This window comes from Convolutriloba macropyga, chromosome 9 (genome assembly GCF_964194025.1).
Source record: "Convolutriloba macropyga chromosome 9, txConMacr16.3, whole genome shotgun sequence".
NCBI lineage: Eukaryota > Metazoa > Xenacoelomorpha > Acoela > Convolutidae > Convolutriloba > Convolutriloba macropyga.
Genome location: NC_134476.1, coordinates 43,984,873 through 44,003,667, shown reverse-complemented (window position 1 = coordinate 44,003,667; position 18,795 = coordinate 43,984,873). Strand labels below are relative to the sequence as shown.

General features: G+C 36.2%; 1 protein-coding gene across 2 annotated transcripts in view; it reads left to right on the top strand.

The window, feature by feature from the left end:
- LOC142345794 (glutamate receptor ionotropic, NMDA 1-like) overlaps window positions 1-18,795 on the top strand; it is a 97,714-nt gene that overhangs the window by 64,003 nt on the left and 14,916 nt on the right. For both annotated transcript variants that reach the window (XM_075398154.1, XM_075398155.1), the window contains exons 12-15: window positions 4,555-4,771; window positions 9,786-10,006; window positions 10,487-10,644; window positions 12,839-13,036. In XM_075398154.1, the coding sequence (XP_075254269.1) occupies window positions 4,555-4,771; window positions 9,786-10,006; window positions 10,487-10,644; window positions 12,839-13,036 (794 nt within the window). The remainder of the gene's footprint in view (window positions 1-4,554; window positions 4,772-9,785; window positions 10,007-10,486; window positions 10,645-12,838; window positions 13,037-18,795) is intronic.

Below are 18,795 nucleotides of genomic sequence, written 5' to 3'. Positions count from 1 at the left end.
TGGGGACTAACTGCAACCTCAATTCAAAAGTGCTTGAGTGGACAATAACTGGAAAAAACTCAACCAGATCCGCCTCAACGAACAAAAAAAGCACAGGGTTTTAAGAAACGTGGATATTGTGAGTAAATTATATTGTAAAGTTAATTTTTTGTGCTTTATTTATGTCAATTTGTAAAGAGCACATTCTCCCCGCTGTGAATAATTACCGTGCTTCCCCCATTTTCTTTGAACCTATTGAAAGAAATAACATTAACTACACGCAAAATAGTAATAAGTCGCAAGCTCAGATTGTAACTGCTTTCTCCTCTTCGATTCATAAGTGTACTGTAATTTATAACGAAGACAAACTTGTTGTAATTTATTGGATAGCAAAAATGTCTAAATGAAAAAGCGAGAATGTTTGGCGTTATTCGAAACAAACTTTAATCAGACAGTGATATTAACCTTGATAACATCATCACTGATTATCAGATAACCTCAGAATAATCTAGATTACTGAAACCACAGTTTGAACTTTGATTAAGAAAGGGCAAACCAAAGTTATATAATAGCTCCGGAGGCGGAGGGGAATGAATCAAGAGGCGGCCTCGGCCATTATACCGTTGCTTATCTGAGTGCAGCTTCCATAAGGCGCGTGCGGTCGTGGTCCCCACAAACGTTCCTGGACTAACTCCTGGGCACTCTTGAATGGAGAGACTTCGTCGGCCCATACGACTTCAACGTTTACAATCTGACGATTCGACCTGAGCTTTGGGCACTAGTTTCTTAAGCAGCCCATCTTTTTTATTGGTCGAGCAAATGGTTTCAGTTCTTTTTCTTTCTGACTTATTGTGCTACTCATTAATTGACTAGGATAATTATTTTCACTTCATTTATCTGTGCTAACCGAATAATCAACTCATTAAGTTAGGTGTGCCATCGAATACTTTGGAACGAAATAAGACCGAGTGAAAGAAAAGTATATAATCTAAAAGGGTAAAAAGCAAAATGGCCTACAAACCAACATTCCTCGTAAAGTTTGTAACATCTGTTTAATCACATTAAAATGTGGAACTTACAAAGTTGTCAGAACCTCCCTGCAAAGAAAACCGATGTAAAACTGCCTGATTCAATTGCACACTCAATTGATTCTTTACCAAATATTGACGAATTTCCAAAATCTGAATCTAGCACTGAAGCAAACCTCGGTTTATTGAAGAAAGGTGCAACAGAATTCATTCAAATAGAAAGTTATCAACCGACTAACTTTATGAAATCGCGAAAACCATTACCACTGAACTGAAGTCATTCAAGCCAGCATTAATTGACAAACTCGAGTCTTATGTAGCAATCAAGCTTTCTCTGTCCCTAACAATCATTGCCTTTATCGGAAACTTAGCCTCACATATCCTCTTCATGTATTTATACCATAAAGTAACCTTTGTACGACGAATGGTACCAAACTTTTTTAAGCTAAATTGAACAAATGTACCGCTAAATTCGGTAGTTTCCGTGCCTAAGCACCTGAAATCAGGTGTAGTAGTGAACCTCACGAAACAACTCAAGAAGCCACCAACAGTTATATCAACAGAAGACATGGGAACTCTCAAACGACAACACAGACACTCCATGCCTGCACCATCCGCAATGTCGTTTAGCACGATTGAACGATTCGATACTGAAGACAAACAGGACCACAGAGCTTTAGCCTGAGAGGAAAGTGTACTTTAAGTTCTTGAAAATCCGACATAGTTAGAAAAGTATTTAACTTATATCCCATTAAGCCTCATTCTAACCACTAAGTCCTATTAATCAGTGCTTCAAACATTCAAAGCAGTGCTAAGATTCATAAAAGTAACCATTGTTTTAAACTTTTTTTAAAACCAGTACACTTCTGTTTTCTTCAACTTTAAGAACCTTCATTCAGTGACATTAACTTTGATATTTACAGTGCTTATTCAAAAACTTTAAATTATGTCTTATCGTTCTCCTCCAGAATTAGCCCATTTTTATCGTCTGAACATTCCTATAACAGCCTTTTTTCTTACCATGCCTTAACTTTGTTCGCCTTAACCCCTATGTTAATTTGTCTTTTTTTCTTTTAAATCTTTTAATTGCCTTTAACTTTAATGCTTCAAAACATAAATGGAGTGGCTCCAGCAAAAACATGTGTGCAAACTTATACCAGTGCAGATCATATATATTTCATAGAAAAACTGTAAAACCCAGTTCCTTAAAGTTTTCATGGAAAATTTTCATAAAGTCGGGTAGTGTCAGGCCCCTATTTCGTGCCTCATAGTTACGTGATGTTTTTCCTTTAAATATCTATAAAAAGTGCTATAATTTATTTCTTTTTCAGATAGATCTCAAGGCCATATCTAGCTGGTCTTTCCATCTACCCCTGTAATCCCTTATTTGTTTCTGTTTACTAAAAACAACCGAGGATTGACAGATTACTGATAAACATTTTACGTACCTGAAGCCTGAGTATTTACCTTTTTAAGTTCCGTAACGATGAGTTTGTACAATTGGCAATTAACTTCATGAGAAAATATGTACCTAGTGAAGTATTTATGCTAATAAGAAAATTGTATATGTACTTAAACATCAAGAAACGGATAAAAGCCAGAAATTTCCCAACGTGAACATCAGTAAATATTTGCGAAGGACCAATACAACTTGAGGTATAACTTTGCGGAACCCACAATCACCAGAATACCAGAGAACCAGCCTGACAACAGTTGATAACAATCTCTTGTAACTTAATTAAAACTTGCAAAACTTCTCATTTAATTTTGTTTAATTTCGTTAAAATAATTAAAAGATCGAACTGGAAAATCCTTATAAGACCACTAAGTTACAACAGGCTCCCATAGAGTTAAATTGATTACCGAAAACTAATAAAATACAAAGCAGCTAGTGGATATATCAAGCATCTGACCCGCTCAATAAGAGGCTATTACTAGCTAATTTTATTCAAAGTATATCCGCTAAAAATCGCACTATGAAACATCTATAATAAGTCCTTGTACGATGGCGATTATTCTAGTTAATTAACCCGAATATTGATCTCAAAAACCGAGATAACGACTATAAAAATTAATGCGTAACAATTGCTTTTTTCGCGGCATTGATCTGCATGGAGATATTAGCTATTTAAACAGCCATACCTTTCGTGGATTTTGACTTCGATTCGTTTGCGGCTGTTTTGTTTCCGATTCGTTTCCGGCAATTTTTTCTAGGTGTGTTAAGATTGGCTCACGCTTCTTCATGATATTTGAAGTCACGGGAAGTGTAGCGAAAAAATGAGTGGTTTTGCTGCGTGAAAATTTTTTGCTCTAATTTGAAAGTAGTCTGAACAAAAATTCGCTTTCTCGCTAATTGTTTTTTGTGCACATGCGGCATTTTGATTTTTCTCTTTTTCCTGAACGGCTTTCCCAATCCATTCATAGTCCACTCTAGTTCGAGTTTTTTTGTCAATTAAAGTTCTTTGAATTGTGTCAGGACTTGTCCTGCTTTTTTCGTTTTACATTTGTTCATACAGCTAAGCTGAGAAAGTCAAACTTTTCTGTTTGACTTTTCCTCTCACTTAACGGCGTTTGCGCTCATGACTTTTCTCACTCTTTTTTCCCAAATTTTTTGAGATCATTTGTTTGATTAGATTTTCATCATACGTGACTTACCTCACTGAATAAAATTCTGCAATTTCAAACTTAATTTTATTTGAAATAAGTGTAAGATCAAAGGAACTCATATGAGAAATAAAGGCTTCTGTGGAATGGATTTTAACTAGCTTTATTAACTTACCGCTGGATTTTTTTGAAAGGTTTTTTGAGCGGCGCTAATAACTTTTCTAACTTATACATGTATCTGTTTCTATCTATATTATACGGCACGCAAGTCTATTTCGCGGCTATTCCTGCAATCTGCCGGCTATGTTTCTGCACCAGCAACTCGGTCAGCACATTTCCGAATCCTTTGCTATCTATACTCGTTAGAGCGAGTCTATTTTGGCAATCTGCCGACTGTTTTTAACTCAAAGTTGCAAATGTTGCAAAGTTGCAAATGCAAATTGCAAATTAAAATAGTGTGCGGAAAGTTCTTCGTTTATTAAATTAGACCGGCGCTGTTTTGATGCATTCATTGCGAGACGCATTGAGTGAAACGAGAGCCTCATTAAGCAATTTTGTTTTAAAAAATTAAGATATGCTAACGTACATATGTTGCCATGATCCTATAATTTTTTTATTCGTTGTCAAATAATGTTAGCACTCATTAAAATTACTTCGATTAATTGAACTGTCAATTTGGTGACGTTAACTTAACTGTAACCGTAGAAAAATTGAGTTATTAAACTGGTGATCTGCTGTTTTATAGACAGTCATGGTAACCAAGTTAATTGTTAATTCAAATTTGCGGTTCGAAAAAAAAAACACTCAGGCGCGTTAACACTTGGGTGCTTTAGTCTACTAAGTGCATTATGTTGTGCCATACGTTGCACATATTACGTGTTTTAAATGTTGTACTTTATAAATTGATATACTTTATGCTTGATTGTGTCGGTGTATGTTTTAGCAAAAGCCGAATGACAGTTTCTCCTCCTTCGTGCAGCCATTCCACTACAGTCTCTGGATCCTCATATTCATCTCAGTCCACATTGTAGCATTCATACTCTACATCCTGGACAGGTTCTCACCCTTCGCACGGTCCAGGGGACAACACAAGCAACAACAGCAGGACTCCAAGTCCATACAGGGTTCCATGTCTTCTCTCTACCCCGACGAGGATGAGGGTCAGTTGAGTCATATTACGAAATTATTAAAAATTGGCATAGGCATATTTTTTTCGCCCTAGAAGTTCTGTGAATATTCTGTAATGTGGAAATGTGAGTATAATCTACCTGTGGACAACGGATTCGCAATTTTTGGAAAAACTTCTAAATTCTACCGTGTTGTTACAAATAGTCGCGAAGCGATAGAGGGGCTTTTGGTCTCATCGAAAATCCAACGTCCTTTGATTGTATTGAGGCGCTAATTAATAGGCGCAAAGCGATAGCTGGACCTTCTCTTGTTTTTTATACAATCAAAAGTATTTGGATTGCATTGGTGTGGTCTTTTTTACAGTGTTAACACTTTTTTATAGCTGTAAGCTGAGCGTTGTTATATTGCGGTGTTTGTGTTTTGAGCGCTGTCTGACTTGAAGAACGCTGTGCTATATATTTTTTAATCGGTCCAGTTTGTGAAACAGGATGTAAAAGTCAATGCCGCACGTGCAAAAATTGTGATTTTGTTTCGAACAAAAATGGAGAACGGAGAGAATTGAGGTGTTTTTGTTCAGCCATCGGAAGGGATCGAAAAAAATAGTGTGAAAAACAAAATTCGCGAAGCGGAATTTTTTGATCACGTGCGGCATCTCTGAAGAAGTTTTTAATTTGCGCTTTGTGTAAAGAGATTTACGCTTTCTAAGCCATATTAGCAAGTAGCTGTACGTTTGGTAGTATTTTTGATCTCAATAACATATTCGAGCTTTATATGAAATCTTCATCTATTTTTGGGATTTCACCGTTGTAGACGCTTTGCTACCTATGGTGTTTTTAATAGCTCTCAAACGAAGTTTAAAGCAATTATATTAGTCCTGTTGGTCTTCTAGTATGCAATTTTTTCGCTTGATCGATTTTTCGTCTGACCCCTTTGACTTTTCGTCCTTATAAACGGGATAAACAGGTAGCGCCCAGCGGGCAGTAAATTTCATTAGAGGCCCTTAGCGGCGTTCAGTATTCCTTCAAGTGACTAAAGTGGTGAAGCTACTGGGATGGTCGTAGTATAAGGTTATAAGGTCATTTTTAGGAGTTTTTGAGCCCAAAATGTTGCAATTTTTCGTGTTTTTTCGTCCTTGTTCGAATTTTTTTGTTTGACAAGTCTAAAATTGAGGCTGGTTAAAGATGACAAAGGTCTTTTGCAAGACGTAAGTAGTTTTTATGACCATTTTGAGAGCTTTATGTTGCTAATCAAACAAAAACACGCAAATTTATACTATTTTTCACATTTTTTTTTTCAAGTTCTTTGAAAATGCTTGTCATTTTTTGAGCTTTTTAGCCCTAGTTGTCAAGGAACCTCATCTTGGGTTTGATATTTTGTTACTACATAGTTTCTACGGGTAATGGAACGGTTTTCAGCAGTTTAACATACCGAATTTTAGCATTTTTGACAAAAGTTGCATTTTTTCCAATTTTTTTTACCTTTATAGTCAATATTCAAGTTTTTCCAAATCCAGTGGCCAGAAATTTCCTTAGAGGTTTGATAATAAATTACTGAATTATTTTTTACTAGCAATTTATTATTTTTCGACTTTTTAATATCACAAATTTTAGCAATTTTTTGATAAAATTTGCAATTATTGAAAATTTTCGATTTTATAGATTTCTTTAGCCTCAAAAGCCAACGAACCTCCTCTAAGGTTTGATAATAGGTTACTGCATAATTTCTAGATGTAATGGACCATTTTTCAAGATTGAATTACCTTGATTGTTAGCAATTTGTTAAAAAAATATTCGAAATTTCAAGTTTTTAATGTTTTTATTTTCATTTTTTTGGCACCAGGGTCTCAGAGACCTCCTCCAATGTTAATTAATAAGCGGCCGCAGTGAATGAGACCATTTCATTAATGAGCCAGTGAAACTACTTAAGGCTAGAAATAGTGATAATTGATAGTCTTTTGAGACAATGAAGTGGTTCCGAAGATATGATATCACAAATTTTTAGCAAGATTTTAAAATTTGTAATTGTTTTTAAATTTTTCGATTATTTTGTCCTTTTCTGAGTTTAACAATCATAACTGGCCAACAAAATTTTTCAAGTCTTGCAGATTGGTTACAAGAAAGAACTCGAGACAAAAAAGCTTTTGAAATTTTTTTTCACTGCGAAATCTGGAAACTTTTAAATTTTTTTATTTTTGTAGGTTTTTTGGTTTATTTACTAGCAAGGCTAAACAATTAGAACTTGCAGAGTCGAATCCCATCATGGAAAAAATTTTCCTAGCTCTCTCCCTGTCGGTTAGGGTTTTCTTTCCTCTTTCTCGTTCACATTTTATCTCTATCTCTCTTTCCTGAACTCTTTTGTTGATGCCGCTCTTCAGCTCTTGTTATGTGGCGTGATGTCATCATCTATAACCCTCATTAACGCTGAATTATATCAGAAATGTTTTCTCATAATGACTTTTTTAGCATTTTCTAGGAAATCCTTGTTAATTGGTCGTACACGAAGTTTGTACCCCTGCACACGTTCAGGCCGTAAAGGCCCCATGCTGCCAAAGATCCTCCCACCGTTGCACCCCCCCTGTTGCGGCCCCTCCCGCTGCGCTCACCTCACGCCCCTTCAATTATGCTAAAGCTAGCCTCACTAAACCGTGGCTATTTTTTGACAAAGCCAACCGCTCGCCGATCGTTTGAGAGCAGTTCGCCCGACATTAGTCGGTTATGTTTACTTAAGAGGACACACTTAAAGTCTAGAAAAGTCAGTGTGAACTGATATAAATGTTCAAACTTTTTAGTTTTTCATTTTTCTGATTCAGTTTTTAGTATCTGTCAGATATTGTGTCGTTGATCTTCTTATGATCTTATTTGCTCGTATTCAGAATTAATATCTATGCTGGAAGAAAAGCGATTGTATAAAAAATTAGAAGGCATTTATTGCCGACTTGTTAATCCTTCACTCTAGCACGCTTGATTATGCCGGTCGAACTTCTCCCTATTTTTTTGCACCCATGACATTTTATCTAGGCTACAGCCAGCTCTGAATAATTTAGCCCCGCTGGTCTTTCGGGAGCCTTTCTGACGTTAGGATTTTTTTGTTGTCTTCTTAGTTGATATCAGTGACTGACTTCATCTGCCCTCTACTGCAACAAAGTTGATCCATTTAGTTCTTCTTTTCGGTAGTAGGTTGCATTCTTAAGACCCATTTGTATCCGAAGAATTGCAGTGAAGTTTTTTCTTAACTTCCTTTTCTTTGTTTATGGCCCTATCACTTCGTATAATTAATAAAAGATTATATGTGCTTTCTAACGTTAAATATTGTGCTGAAATATTTTGGTTTGTAGTCACGTATTTTAATGACTTCCAGGTTTAACAAAATTAATTGCTCTCAAACGAAATTTGTGGCAATTATAATAGTCCTGGCGGTCTTTTTATGCGGTTTTTCGCTTGACCGATTTGTCGTCCGACCCATTTGACTTTTCGTTCTCGAAAACGGGATTAACAGGTAGCGCCCAGCGGGCATTAAATGCTCTTAGAGCCTTTTAGCTCACTAGTCTCCAAGTACGTAGTCACAGAAACTGTTCTGGAGATTTATACTTATGGTGTAAGTGCAGTTTGACCCCCACCGCAAGACCTCCCCCCACAGCCTCACTAAACCGTGGCTAGCTATTGACGAAGCCAACTGCTCGCTTGTCGTTTGAGAGCTATTCTCCCGACGTTATAGAAGTGTTCTGAATTTTTTGTTTTTGCGTTAATGTCTGCTGACAATCAGGCTCGTTTTGTAAAGTTTTTGATGGTCAGTTTTTTACTTTTTTCGTTTCTTTGGATTGAAATTCAGATCTTGTCCTGCTGTGGTGTTTATAATTCAAAGAAATTGAATTGTATTGGGGCGCTGTCTTTTTCAAGATTGGTTAACACATTTTCATGATTTTGAAGTCAATTGAAGTGATGATTTTGGTCGCGTTGAAACGGTAAGTGGTGCGAAAAAGCAAATGGTTTTGAGCTGTGAAGTTTTATCACTCTAACACTGAAGTAGTGTGAGTAAAGGTTGTTTGAAGAAAAAGCTTATTCACTTTTTGGCTCGGATGCGGCAATTCGACGATTTTTACTCTTTTTGATTTTTATCGGATTTATGAATTATTTTCCCTGTTTACTCTGGGTCTAGCTTGTTGTTTGGTCAACGAAATCTTTTGAAGTGTACGTCAGGATTTGTACCGCTGGTTTTTATTTCGTCGTCTATTCGTTTTTTTTCACGCTCCATCAAGTGAAAGTGCGAATTTTTTGGTGACTTTACAACCCGGCAGCGTAATTTGAGTGCTACGTAATTTTTCGCAGCTTTCGGAATATCGTAGGTCTATTTGTGTGAAAAAAGTTTTTCTCGTACGCTACTATACCTCTCGCAATAAAATGACATCTGCACCCTTTTTAAAACTAAATTGAGAATGTGAACTCTAATCGAAATTAGATAGAGGTCACCCAAGCTGAATAATTATAAGATAACGTGACTTGACAGATGTTAGTTTTCAAAATTTCATTTTAAAATCAGTATAATTTTTGTCAAAATCTCATATTTGAATAGTAGTTTTCGTTTTTGATCTGATGATTTTTTTACTACTGGGGATCAACGTCTATTTTGGCGGCTATTGTCCGGCAATCTGTCGGCTATGTTCAAAATTGTTACTTAGGCAATCTGACGGCAGTCAGTTGTCTCATGCCTTATTTTGTTACCAAACACATTCCACTTTACTGGCGTTTGCCTATACATATGTTCCTCACGCATAGATTGAAAAGCGCTTGAATCATCCATTAGGTTACTTTGAGTAAAACCAAATCAGTACCCAATGATCAACCGAAAGAAACTGGCAGCCGTATTTAAAACAAATGAAGACTCAAGAGGGGAATTGAGCAGCAAAATTTATTGCGTTGTGATTGATAATTTTAATTGCATTGCGATTAATTTAATTGATTCTATTAATTTTATGGACTCTAATCTGCGTTGAATTTCAATTTAACTGCTTGAAGAGAGCCGTTAATACAGATAGCGTTGTTTTGCCAGGTGACGAGGCTCTCAACCTCTCCTCTGCCCTCTGGTTTGCATACGGAGTGCTTCTCAACAGTGGAATAGGGGGCACCCCTCGCAGTTTTGCGGCCAGAGTGCTGGGTATGGTCTGGGCTGGTTTTGCTATGATCATTGTCGCTTCCTACACTGCCAACCTGGCTGCCTATCTTGTGTTGGAGAGACCAGAGAGTGAGATCACGGGAATTAACGATGCCAGGGTGAGGGATTGACTGGCGTGTGGTTTTACCTCAAATGAAATTTTAAATCGAAAGAATTAGACTAATTCACAAAACATAGCAAAAATGATATGGTATGTCGGAGACGTCATATTAAGGCATAAATGGGGAATTCGTAGTTCAGACTATTAACTTCACTTAGTTTCATTTTTTATGCGGCTGTGTTAAGACATGAAATTTGACTGTTTACTTAGAGCGACAAAGTGGAGGTGTTCACAAGAAAGAATATTTTATGAAAGAACCGCTTGTCAGGGTCCGTACATGATTAGGTTCAAAGCCAGATTTTATTAGCTGCGCTTCTAAGCTAGAGCCTCGTTTGATAAATTCTTATATCCTAGATATCCTAGATTGACCTAAATGGCGAGAATTAAGATAGAAATTTGAGTTTTCGAGAGGATTGACGGAATTGATTTGCGTGTTCACGTGTTTGTTTGTTGGACGCGTATATGTGCGTATTTTTAGATGCGGAATCCGTCTGACACTTATCCGTATGGGACAGTGAGTGACAGTGCAGTTGAGAACTACTTCAGGAGGAAGGTGGAGATGACCAACATGTACCATTTCATGCAGAACTACTCACACCCCACCCAGAATGAGGCACTCCATGCACTCAAGGAGGGGTCAGTAACATACATTACCAATTTTACTACTATTACTACCTGTTCCGTTGACAAAAAGAGACAATACAACTGTTAATAACACTACAGCTTAGTTGCATGAATGTGTTTTGTGTCTTCATTCTAGAGCAGGAGCCTAATCCAGTATTAATAATACGGCTTTCTTAAGCTGTTCGTTGGGGTGATTGTGATTTTTAATTGATGTTTTTTGACAATAACTTTCAGGTTGTCACTGTAACCCGTTTTGACGCCATTTTGGACCATTAATTGCTCTCAAATAAATTTGGTAGCAATTATATCTGTCCTGGGGTTTTTTCACTGCGATTTTGTGCTAATTGGGTGATGACTTTACGTCAAATTTGATATCTCGTGCTCAAAAACTGGATGAATTGTAAAAGGCGTTAAATCATTGTACTGTGCTCTCAGATCTTAAGTGAGTTATTAGTGTCCTTTTTACCTAAACCGCTAAGAATGCTCAATTTCATGATGTAAAGGGGCTATTTAAGTCGTTTGATTGCAGCTGTACCCGGTGATTGGTAATGAAGTTTTAGCATAGTAAAGCAAAGAGTGATGAGCAGAATATGTTTTGGATCATTTCCGTGCCCCCTCCCTCCCCCGTGCAGGCACAGAACATGTGCCATTGCATAGTAAATCATTTTTAATAGCCGGACCCGAGTGTCATAGACTTTCATTACTGAATCAATATATTCCAATAGTATATCGACGATTCAGTACTGAATCAGAGTGACCTAAGGGTACTTTGTTAGCCAAGTATGTTCAGTATAAATTCAGAAAGCATTTTTTTTCTGAAAGTAGGATGAACATGATGATTTGAGTCTTTCATAATGTTCATAGAGTTTTCAGAAAAAATGAAATTTTCGAATCGAACTCAAAAATTTTTGCTGAGCATGAAGATGCTATTTATGACAACAATCACACTCTCTCTCTCTCTCTCTTTCATCTCAGCTGCCTATTTTAGAGCTATTTTTTTTTACAATTCAAAGGATTTGAATTATATTGGGGCGCTGTCTTCTGATCTGTTCACAATATTTCATGATTTTAGTGAAATTGAAGTAATACTTTACGGTCACGCCGAAACAGGAAGTGGAGCAAAAAAGCGAGTGGTTTTGCGGGGTAAAATTTTTTTGCTCTAATTTTAATGTGGAGTGATAACATGGCGATTGAACAAAAATCCGCTTTCCCGCTATTGGCTTTTGTTCACATGCGGGATTTTGACCTTAGTTTTTACTGTGATCTGAGTTTTTTTCTAAATGGTTTTCCTAATCCATTCATATTCCCTTCAGGGCCTGTTTTTTGTTTAGTCAATGAAAATTCTCTGAATTGTGTCAGGACTGCTCCAGCTGTGTTTTGTTACTTCGTGGAACAAAAATTTGTTTTGCTTTACCTTAGTTCACAGCTTGTTCAACATTTTGCATGAAATCTTTTTGGCTTTTCTTAGTTTATCCGCTCATTCTGCAATGTTTGAAAAATATAATTACTTTGTGACAATTTTTAGCCGGTCAGTTTTTTTGAGCCTATCAATATTTTTCCATTATAAGATTTTTGGCCGATTTAAATTTTTGAGACTTTTCCTATCAATTCGAATGATTTTCATCAAAGCTGGCGAATGATTTTCATCCAAATATTTTTTATCAAAGCTGGTGAGGTAAAGAATAACTGTTTCAAGACAAAAGATAATGATTCTGGCTGTAGTTACGGTTTTGCTGGTTATGTTCTGATGCCTGGAGTGGCTTCCGGATTCTTCCGGTCATGTTTTACTTCGTTTTGGACGCTCTTCCGTTTTACATTTGTTCATACCGCAAAGCAGAAAATGTCAAGTTTCTGAATGACTTCATCTTCTCCCTAACTGCATTTACGCACGTGACGTCATTGCTCACTCTCTCTAGTGAAAGCTCACTCACTCTCTCGGCAATCTGATGGCTATGTTTATGAAAAATATGACACGTGCTACTGGGGTGAAAACTATATGACCCACTAATGGGGGGAGGCACAAATGGAAAAGATCCAAAATATTACTGACCGTATTTCAGCTCACTGGTGGATAGCTAATTATCATTCTTTCCCTTTTCATTTGGGTTTTATCAGTAAATTGAGGCTCGAGAACTAACAATACGAGCAAGTTCTCCACGACCATAGCGTACTTCTCCCTGGATCTAAATTGGTGACTGTTTTGTAGGAAGATTGAGGCGTTCATCTGGGACTCTGCGCAGTTGGACTACGAGACGTCTCTGGACTGCGATCTGATGATGGTGGGAGACACTTTCCAGAAGAGTGGGCTGGCTGTGGCCCTCCAGAAGGACAGTGTCTGGACTGAGAAGATATCCCTGGAGATCCTCAAGATGAGAGAGACCGGAGAGATGGAACAAATGGACAGGTACTACAGCCGTTACTACAAATATTCAACTCATGCACAATGAATTTTATTAATTGCCAATATTTCGCCATCAATTTTAACCTCTTCTTGTGTACTGTTCCTTCCAGTAATAGAGAACGTTTAAAAGTTCAGAATCAGGCTACCGGTAATTATGATGTACCGGTTGGCTGCAATACAATCGGACGGTGGATTTTATGCTGGAGCGCCTCATCTAAAATGAGCAAAATAACTTTATTTTGTTCGTCTTTCGAATGCCTCAATTTTTTGTCATGACAACTGTCCCATTCAACTTGCTTCTTGCAAAGAGCCGCGAAATCATCTTAGCTCGTAAGTCATTCTGCTCAGTAATTCCAGAAATCCTTTTTTCTTTTTCATCCGTCTGGTTAATAGTCGCCGTCAGCCTCTCAAACGGCTATTATTTGGGTACTCTGCTTTTTTAATAGCCGCCCTCATCTTCTCAGCCGGCTATTATAGCGCTCCTTTTTTAATAGCCGCCCTCATCTTCTCAGCCGGCTATTATAGCGCTCCTATTTTTTTTACAATTCAAAGAATTTGAATTGTATTGGGGCGCTGTCTTTTTTTAAGATCTGTTCTCACTTTTTCATGATTTTTGAAGTCAAATTGGAGTAGTGATTTTGGTCACGCCGAAACAGGAAGTGGAGCGAAAAAGCGAGTGGTTTTGCGGCGTAAAGTTTTTTCGCTCTAAATTTAAAGTAGAGTGAGAAAACGGTGTTTGAACAAAAATTCGCTTTCTCGGTAGTGGTTTTTTGTTCACATGCGGCAATTTCACTCTGATTTTTCCTGTTTTTTTTTCGAGTTTTGCCTCTGGTTTTTTAGAAATGGTTTTCCCATATCACTCCTAGTCCGTTCTAGGTCTAGTTTTTTGTTCAGTCAATGAAAATTCTTTGAATTGTACGTCAGGACTTGCCCTGCTATGTTTTTTTTTTTACTTCGTCGAATAAAAAAATGTTTCGCTTTACCTCATTTTGCCGCTTTTTCAACATTTTGCGTGATATCTTTTTGACTTCTCTAGGCTAGTTTCTCTCTTCTCTCATTCTGCTAAACGTGATTTTGAACATCAGTTGCTCAGCAAAGCAATTCAAAATGAACAGAATCAGTATAAAAAATTGAAGTCAGAAGTAGAAACGGGATAAACCCATAAAGCCCAATTTTAGATGCCCGCTATTTGAACGTCGTTCCTATAAGTCTTAGTTACCATCCCTAATGCTTATTGGTATTGATAGTTGCCCCTGTAGCCTCTCTCAAAGAAACAGAAGTACTTTATGTTCAACTACAAAATGCCATCAAATTAAATCGGACTTAAAAATGTTTTTGTACAAAAATCTTTTTTCTTCAATATCTATTCTTCCAATCCCAATCATGCTTATTGGAATCAATGGCGGCTTTTTTCCGGCAATCTGCCGGGTATGTTTTTACTTCGTCGAACTTTTCGCTTTACCATTTTGCCGCTTTTTCGAGATTTTGCGTGAAATCTTTTTGACTTCTCTAGGCAATTTTCTCTCTTCTCTCATTCTGCTAAAAGTGATTTTGAACATCAGTTGCTCAGCAAAGCAATTCAAAGTGAACGGAATCAGTATAAAAAGTTGAAGTCAGAAGTAGAAACGGGATAAACCCATAAAGCCGAATTTTAGATGCCCGCTATTTGAACGTCGTTCCTATAAGTCTTAGTTACCATCTCTAATGCTTATTGGTATTGATAGTAGCCCCTGTAGCCTCTCTCTAAGAAACAGAAGTACTTAATGTTCAACTACGAAATGCCATCAAAATAAATTGGACTTAAAAAATGTTTTTGTACAAAAATCTTTTTTTTTTCAATATCTTCTATTCTTTCAATCCCAATCATGTTTACTGGGATCAACGGCTGCAATTTTCCGGCAATCTGCCGGGAATGTTCTGTTTATTTTTTGGTTTAAAAGTTTGATTATTATATTGAATTAATCTTAGGGTTGTTTTGATAGTGGTTTGTAGGTTTCTGGTCATTAATACGAATTTTATACCATTTTGCAGGTTTTTAGCTATTTTGCAGAATTTTTTTCAAAGTTTAGCAATTTTTTGCATTTTGTTTTGTTATACTGATGTGTATGGGCTTCGAATAGACGCATATTATAGAGTCTTTAGATACCCAGTGATTACAGTTTCATTGTTATTAAACGTATTTTTTGTTAAGAAAATTGACAATAAACAGAAATTTTTATTATTTCAATTTTTTTGCTGTTCGTTTTTTTTGTAATCTTAGAAAAATTTCTTAGCCTATTCTGCTTGTCTATTGGATCCAATAAAATTTTTATTTGGCTCGTTGTGCTCTCCTGAAATAAAAGAAAAATGCATATTTTAAAAGATTTTGTTCCATTTTCTTAAATGCCCTTTGGGTTCTTCAAGTTTTTATAGCATTTGGGGTTGCCTATTGTCCAATTTAATTTTTTTATGCGTGTTGATTGTTTTGATATTAGTTTTGAGTCATTTGTTAAAGCCAATTGAGTAATTTTTTTTTTGAAGATTTCGGTTTTTGAATTTTGGTGGTTTCGCTTATTTTTGCTGAAATCTTCTGATTGTGTATTTTTTGCTACTTTTTACTGTTCTGGCTCTTAATAAGAACCTTTCTAGAAGTGTGTTGTTAGAATTTGTGCAGTGCTTTGTTCAATGACAGATATTGCATGTTTCTAACTTTTTTACTTTTGTTGTTCGTTTTCACTTTTAGAAATCGACAATGTTTTGGATTGGTGGACGCTTGACCAGAAGTAGTATAAAAATTTTTTAAAATGATGAACTGCTTTCAGCGTAATGGCAGTTGGTCCATACTTTGTGGTTAAATTCTGTTGCAATTTTACAGAGAATGTTTTGGTTTTGTACTTCATTTTCCTCTTACCTCTGTTTTCTCTACTTGAAAATTGTGTGTTGGGGTTTTTCTCTGAGTTTTCAGTGATTCAACGAAATAAAATTAAAAGTATCGCATGAGTTTTTGCCAAAGTTTTTTTTTCAAACTTGAAACTCAAATTTTTATCACATGCTTTATCGTCTTTTCTGGTCAGATACTTCATTGTTCTTTTTCATTTACTTGTTTTGAAGTGACAAGTGTTATTCAGTAAGATATGCTTTTAGTTAGTTATTGTGGTCAAACACCAGAATATGCATTATGTTAGTTAGGGGCGTTAGTTTTTTCCTTCGAGCCGTTTTCGGAATTCTTCCGGTTATGTTTTTTCAATCTGTTCACACATTTGTATGTTTTTTGAAGTCAATTTGGAGTGATTTTGGTCACGCTGAAACAGCAGGAAGTGGAGCGGAAATGCGTGTGGTTTTGCGGCGTTAAATTTTTTGCTCTAATTTTAAAGTATAGTAAGAAAAAAGTGTTTGAGCAAAAATTTGCTTTCTCGCTAGTGATTTTTTTTACATGCGCATTTTGACACTGATTTTCTGTTTTTTTAAATGTTTTTAATCTGATTTTTTAGAAAGGTTTCCGAATTCACTCATAGTCTGTTCTAGTGCTGGTTTTTTTGTTCAGTCAATTGAAATCCTTTGAATTGTACGTTAGGACTTGTCCTGCTATGTTTTTTTATTTCACTTTGTTTTTTTAATTCGCTATGTTTTTATTACGTTTTTCGTTTTACATAAATCACGATTTTCACGTTTGACGTCTAACTTATCTCACTAACTCTTTCAACTGAATGGATTGTACTTTTTTTCACGCATTGATTTACGCAAGGTAGTGAATACGGTCAATGTCAGAAGAGCAAAATCAAATGAAATGGGATAAACCCATAAAGCCCTTTCATGAAGTCATAATGCATTAGGTTATCAAAGTTCATAAGAGCGATTGCTAGCTGATATTAGTATTAAGCTTAGTACCCTTCATTCTAGAAGCTGAAGTAAATATATGTTTAGAATCTAACTGAAAGTTCACACTAAATGAGAACAATTTTTTTAAATTAAGGAAAATTTCTTGTCAATTTCTATCTCTTTTTTCTTTTTCTGTCTCAATCTTGATGCGCGTCAACGGTGGCTATTTTCCGGCAATCTGTCGGCTAGGTTTGAAATCTTATCAATATGCAGATTTGGTTTGAAAGACAACTCGACACGGCAAATCACTCGAAAGGAAATATGCATATTGTGTCGTTGTTTACTCTCAGACGATGTAGTATTTTTCTTTCCTATCGTTAGTATTGTACTGTGACTCGTATTGTTTGTCAACTCTTTTAAACGTGATCGCCTGTGGCTTCTTTGTTTTCGCGTGATCGAAACGGCGCTCGTTCAGATGTGGACCACGAGAATGATCTATAATCTGAAAATCTCTATTTGAAAGTTGTGTTTCGATCGAATCGCTATGGTTAATCGGTTAGGCTTGTATGTGAACTGTCGTTTGAACAGATCTTCCAATCCAAGATCAATATCAAAGTTTTTAGGCATTAGTTTCTCTGAAATGGGGTTTTTAAGTTACAGATAAGTTAAAGAATTAGAGCTTGTGAATGAAATTCCGAAAGCTATTTGAGTGCACCAATATTAGTGTTACTGCTTAGTTTAAATATTTTAGTCTCTAAAATACTCAAGCTGCGCTTTGTGTATCTTCTTTGACTTAATATTTTGCTTCAAAATTTGACTACTCTTTAATATCGCGAGTCGTCTATTGGTATGGCATCTATTGGTCTTTCGATTTTCAAAAAGAAGGTTTTCCTTTTATAGTTTATCCCAATAATTCAATGGAAACGAGCGGAGATTTTATTTGCACCTAAACGAAGGGCGTAGCAATTATATTAGTCCTTTGGTCTTTTTATTGTGATTTTTCGTCTGACCATTTTGACTTTTCCTCAAAAACGGAATAAACAGGTAACGCTCGGGGATCATTAAGTTCTCTTAGGGCTTTTCGACTTACTAGATTCTAAGTATCCATTTCACAAAAACTGTTTTTATAGCTCCGAAGCTGTAAGCTGAGCGGAGCTATATTGCGGTGCTCTTGGTTTTTTACAGTTCAAAGAAATTGAATTGTATTGGGGCGCTGTCTTTTTGATAGCCGCGAAGCGATAGCAGCTATTATTGGGGACATCGTTTTTTTTTAATTCGTCGTCTCCATCGATGATTCTTACGACCTGAGTTCTTGGAATTGACTTTTAGTGACTTGAACTGCTTTGCAGTTAAAATTTCTGTACTTGCCGTCATTTGTTCGACTTTTAGGTCAATTGTGTGACTTACAAAATTGACTTCTGGACTCAAAAAATTGACTTCTAAAAATTTTTAATGAACTTTAAATTTTATGACCTTTTACTAGTCAAAGATCAGTATTGTGCATCCAAGTAGTGCCAAATGTAAATGCCCTAATTCTTCAGTAGTATAGGGTCTTGAGTTTTTGATTGAGAATAAATTTGAAAAAGCTCTATTTGGACTTTTTCCTTATAGAGCGTATGTGTAGCATCAAAATGACAGTCCGAATCTAGCTCAAAAAGTCTGGTCTATTAAAGGACTGGTGTTGAATCTGATTTCTTTAGTTGTTTCAATTCCATGGAAGGCCACAAGCGTCTATTGCCGCTATTTTCCGGCAATCTGCCAGCTATGTTTAAGATTGTTCACACATTTTAATGAATTTTGAAGTCAAATTGAAGCGATGATTTTGGTCAAATTGAAGTGAAGCGAGAGTTGGAGTGTTTTTTTTTGGGCAAACTTTTTTCATTCTAATTTTTGAACAGAGTGAGAAAACGGTGTATGAACAAAATTTTGCTTTCTCGCTAGGGGTTTTTTGTTCACATACGGCA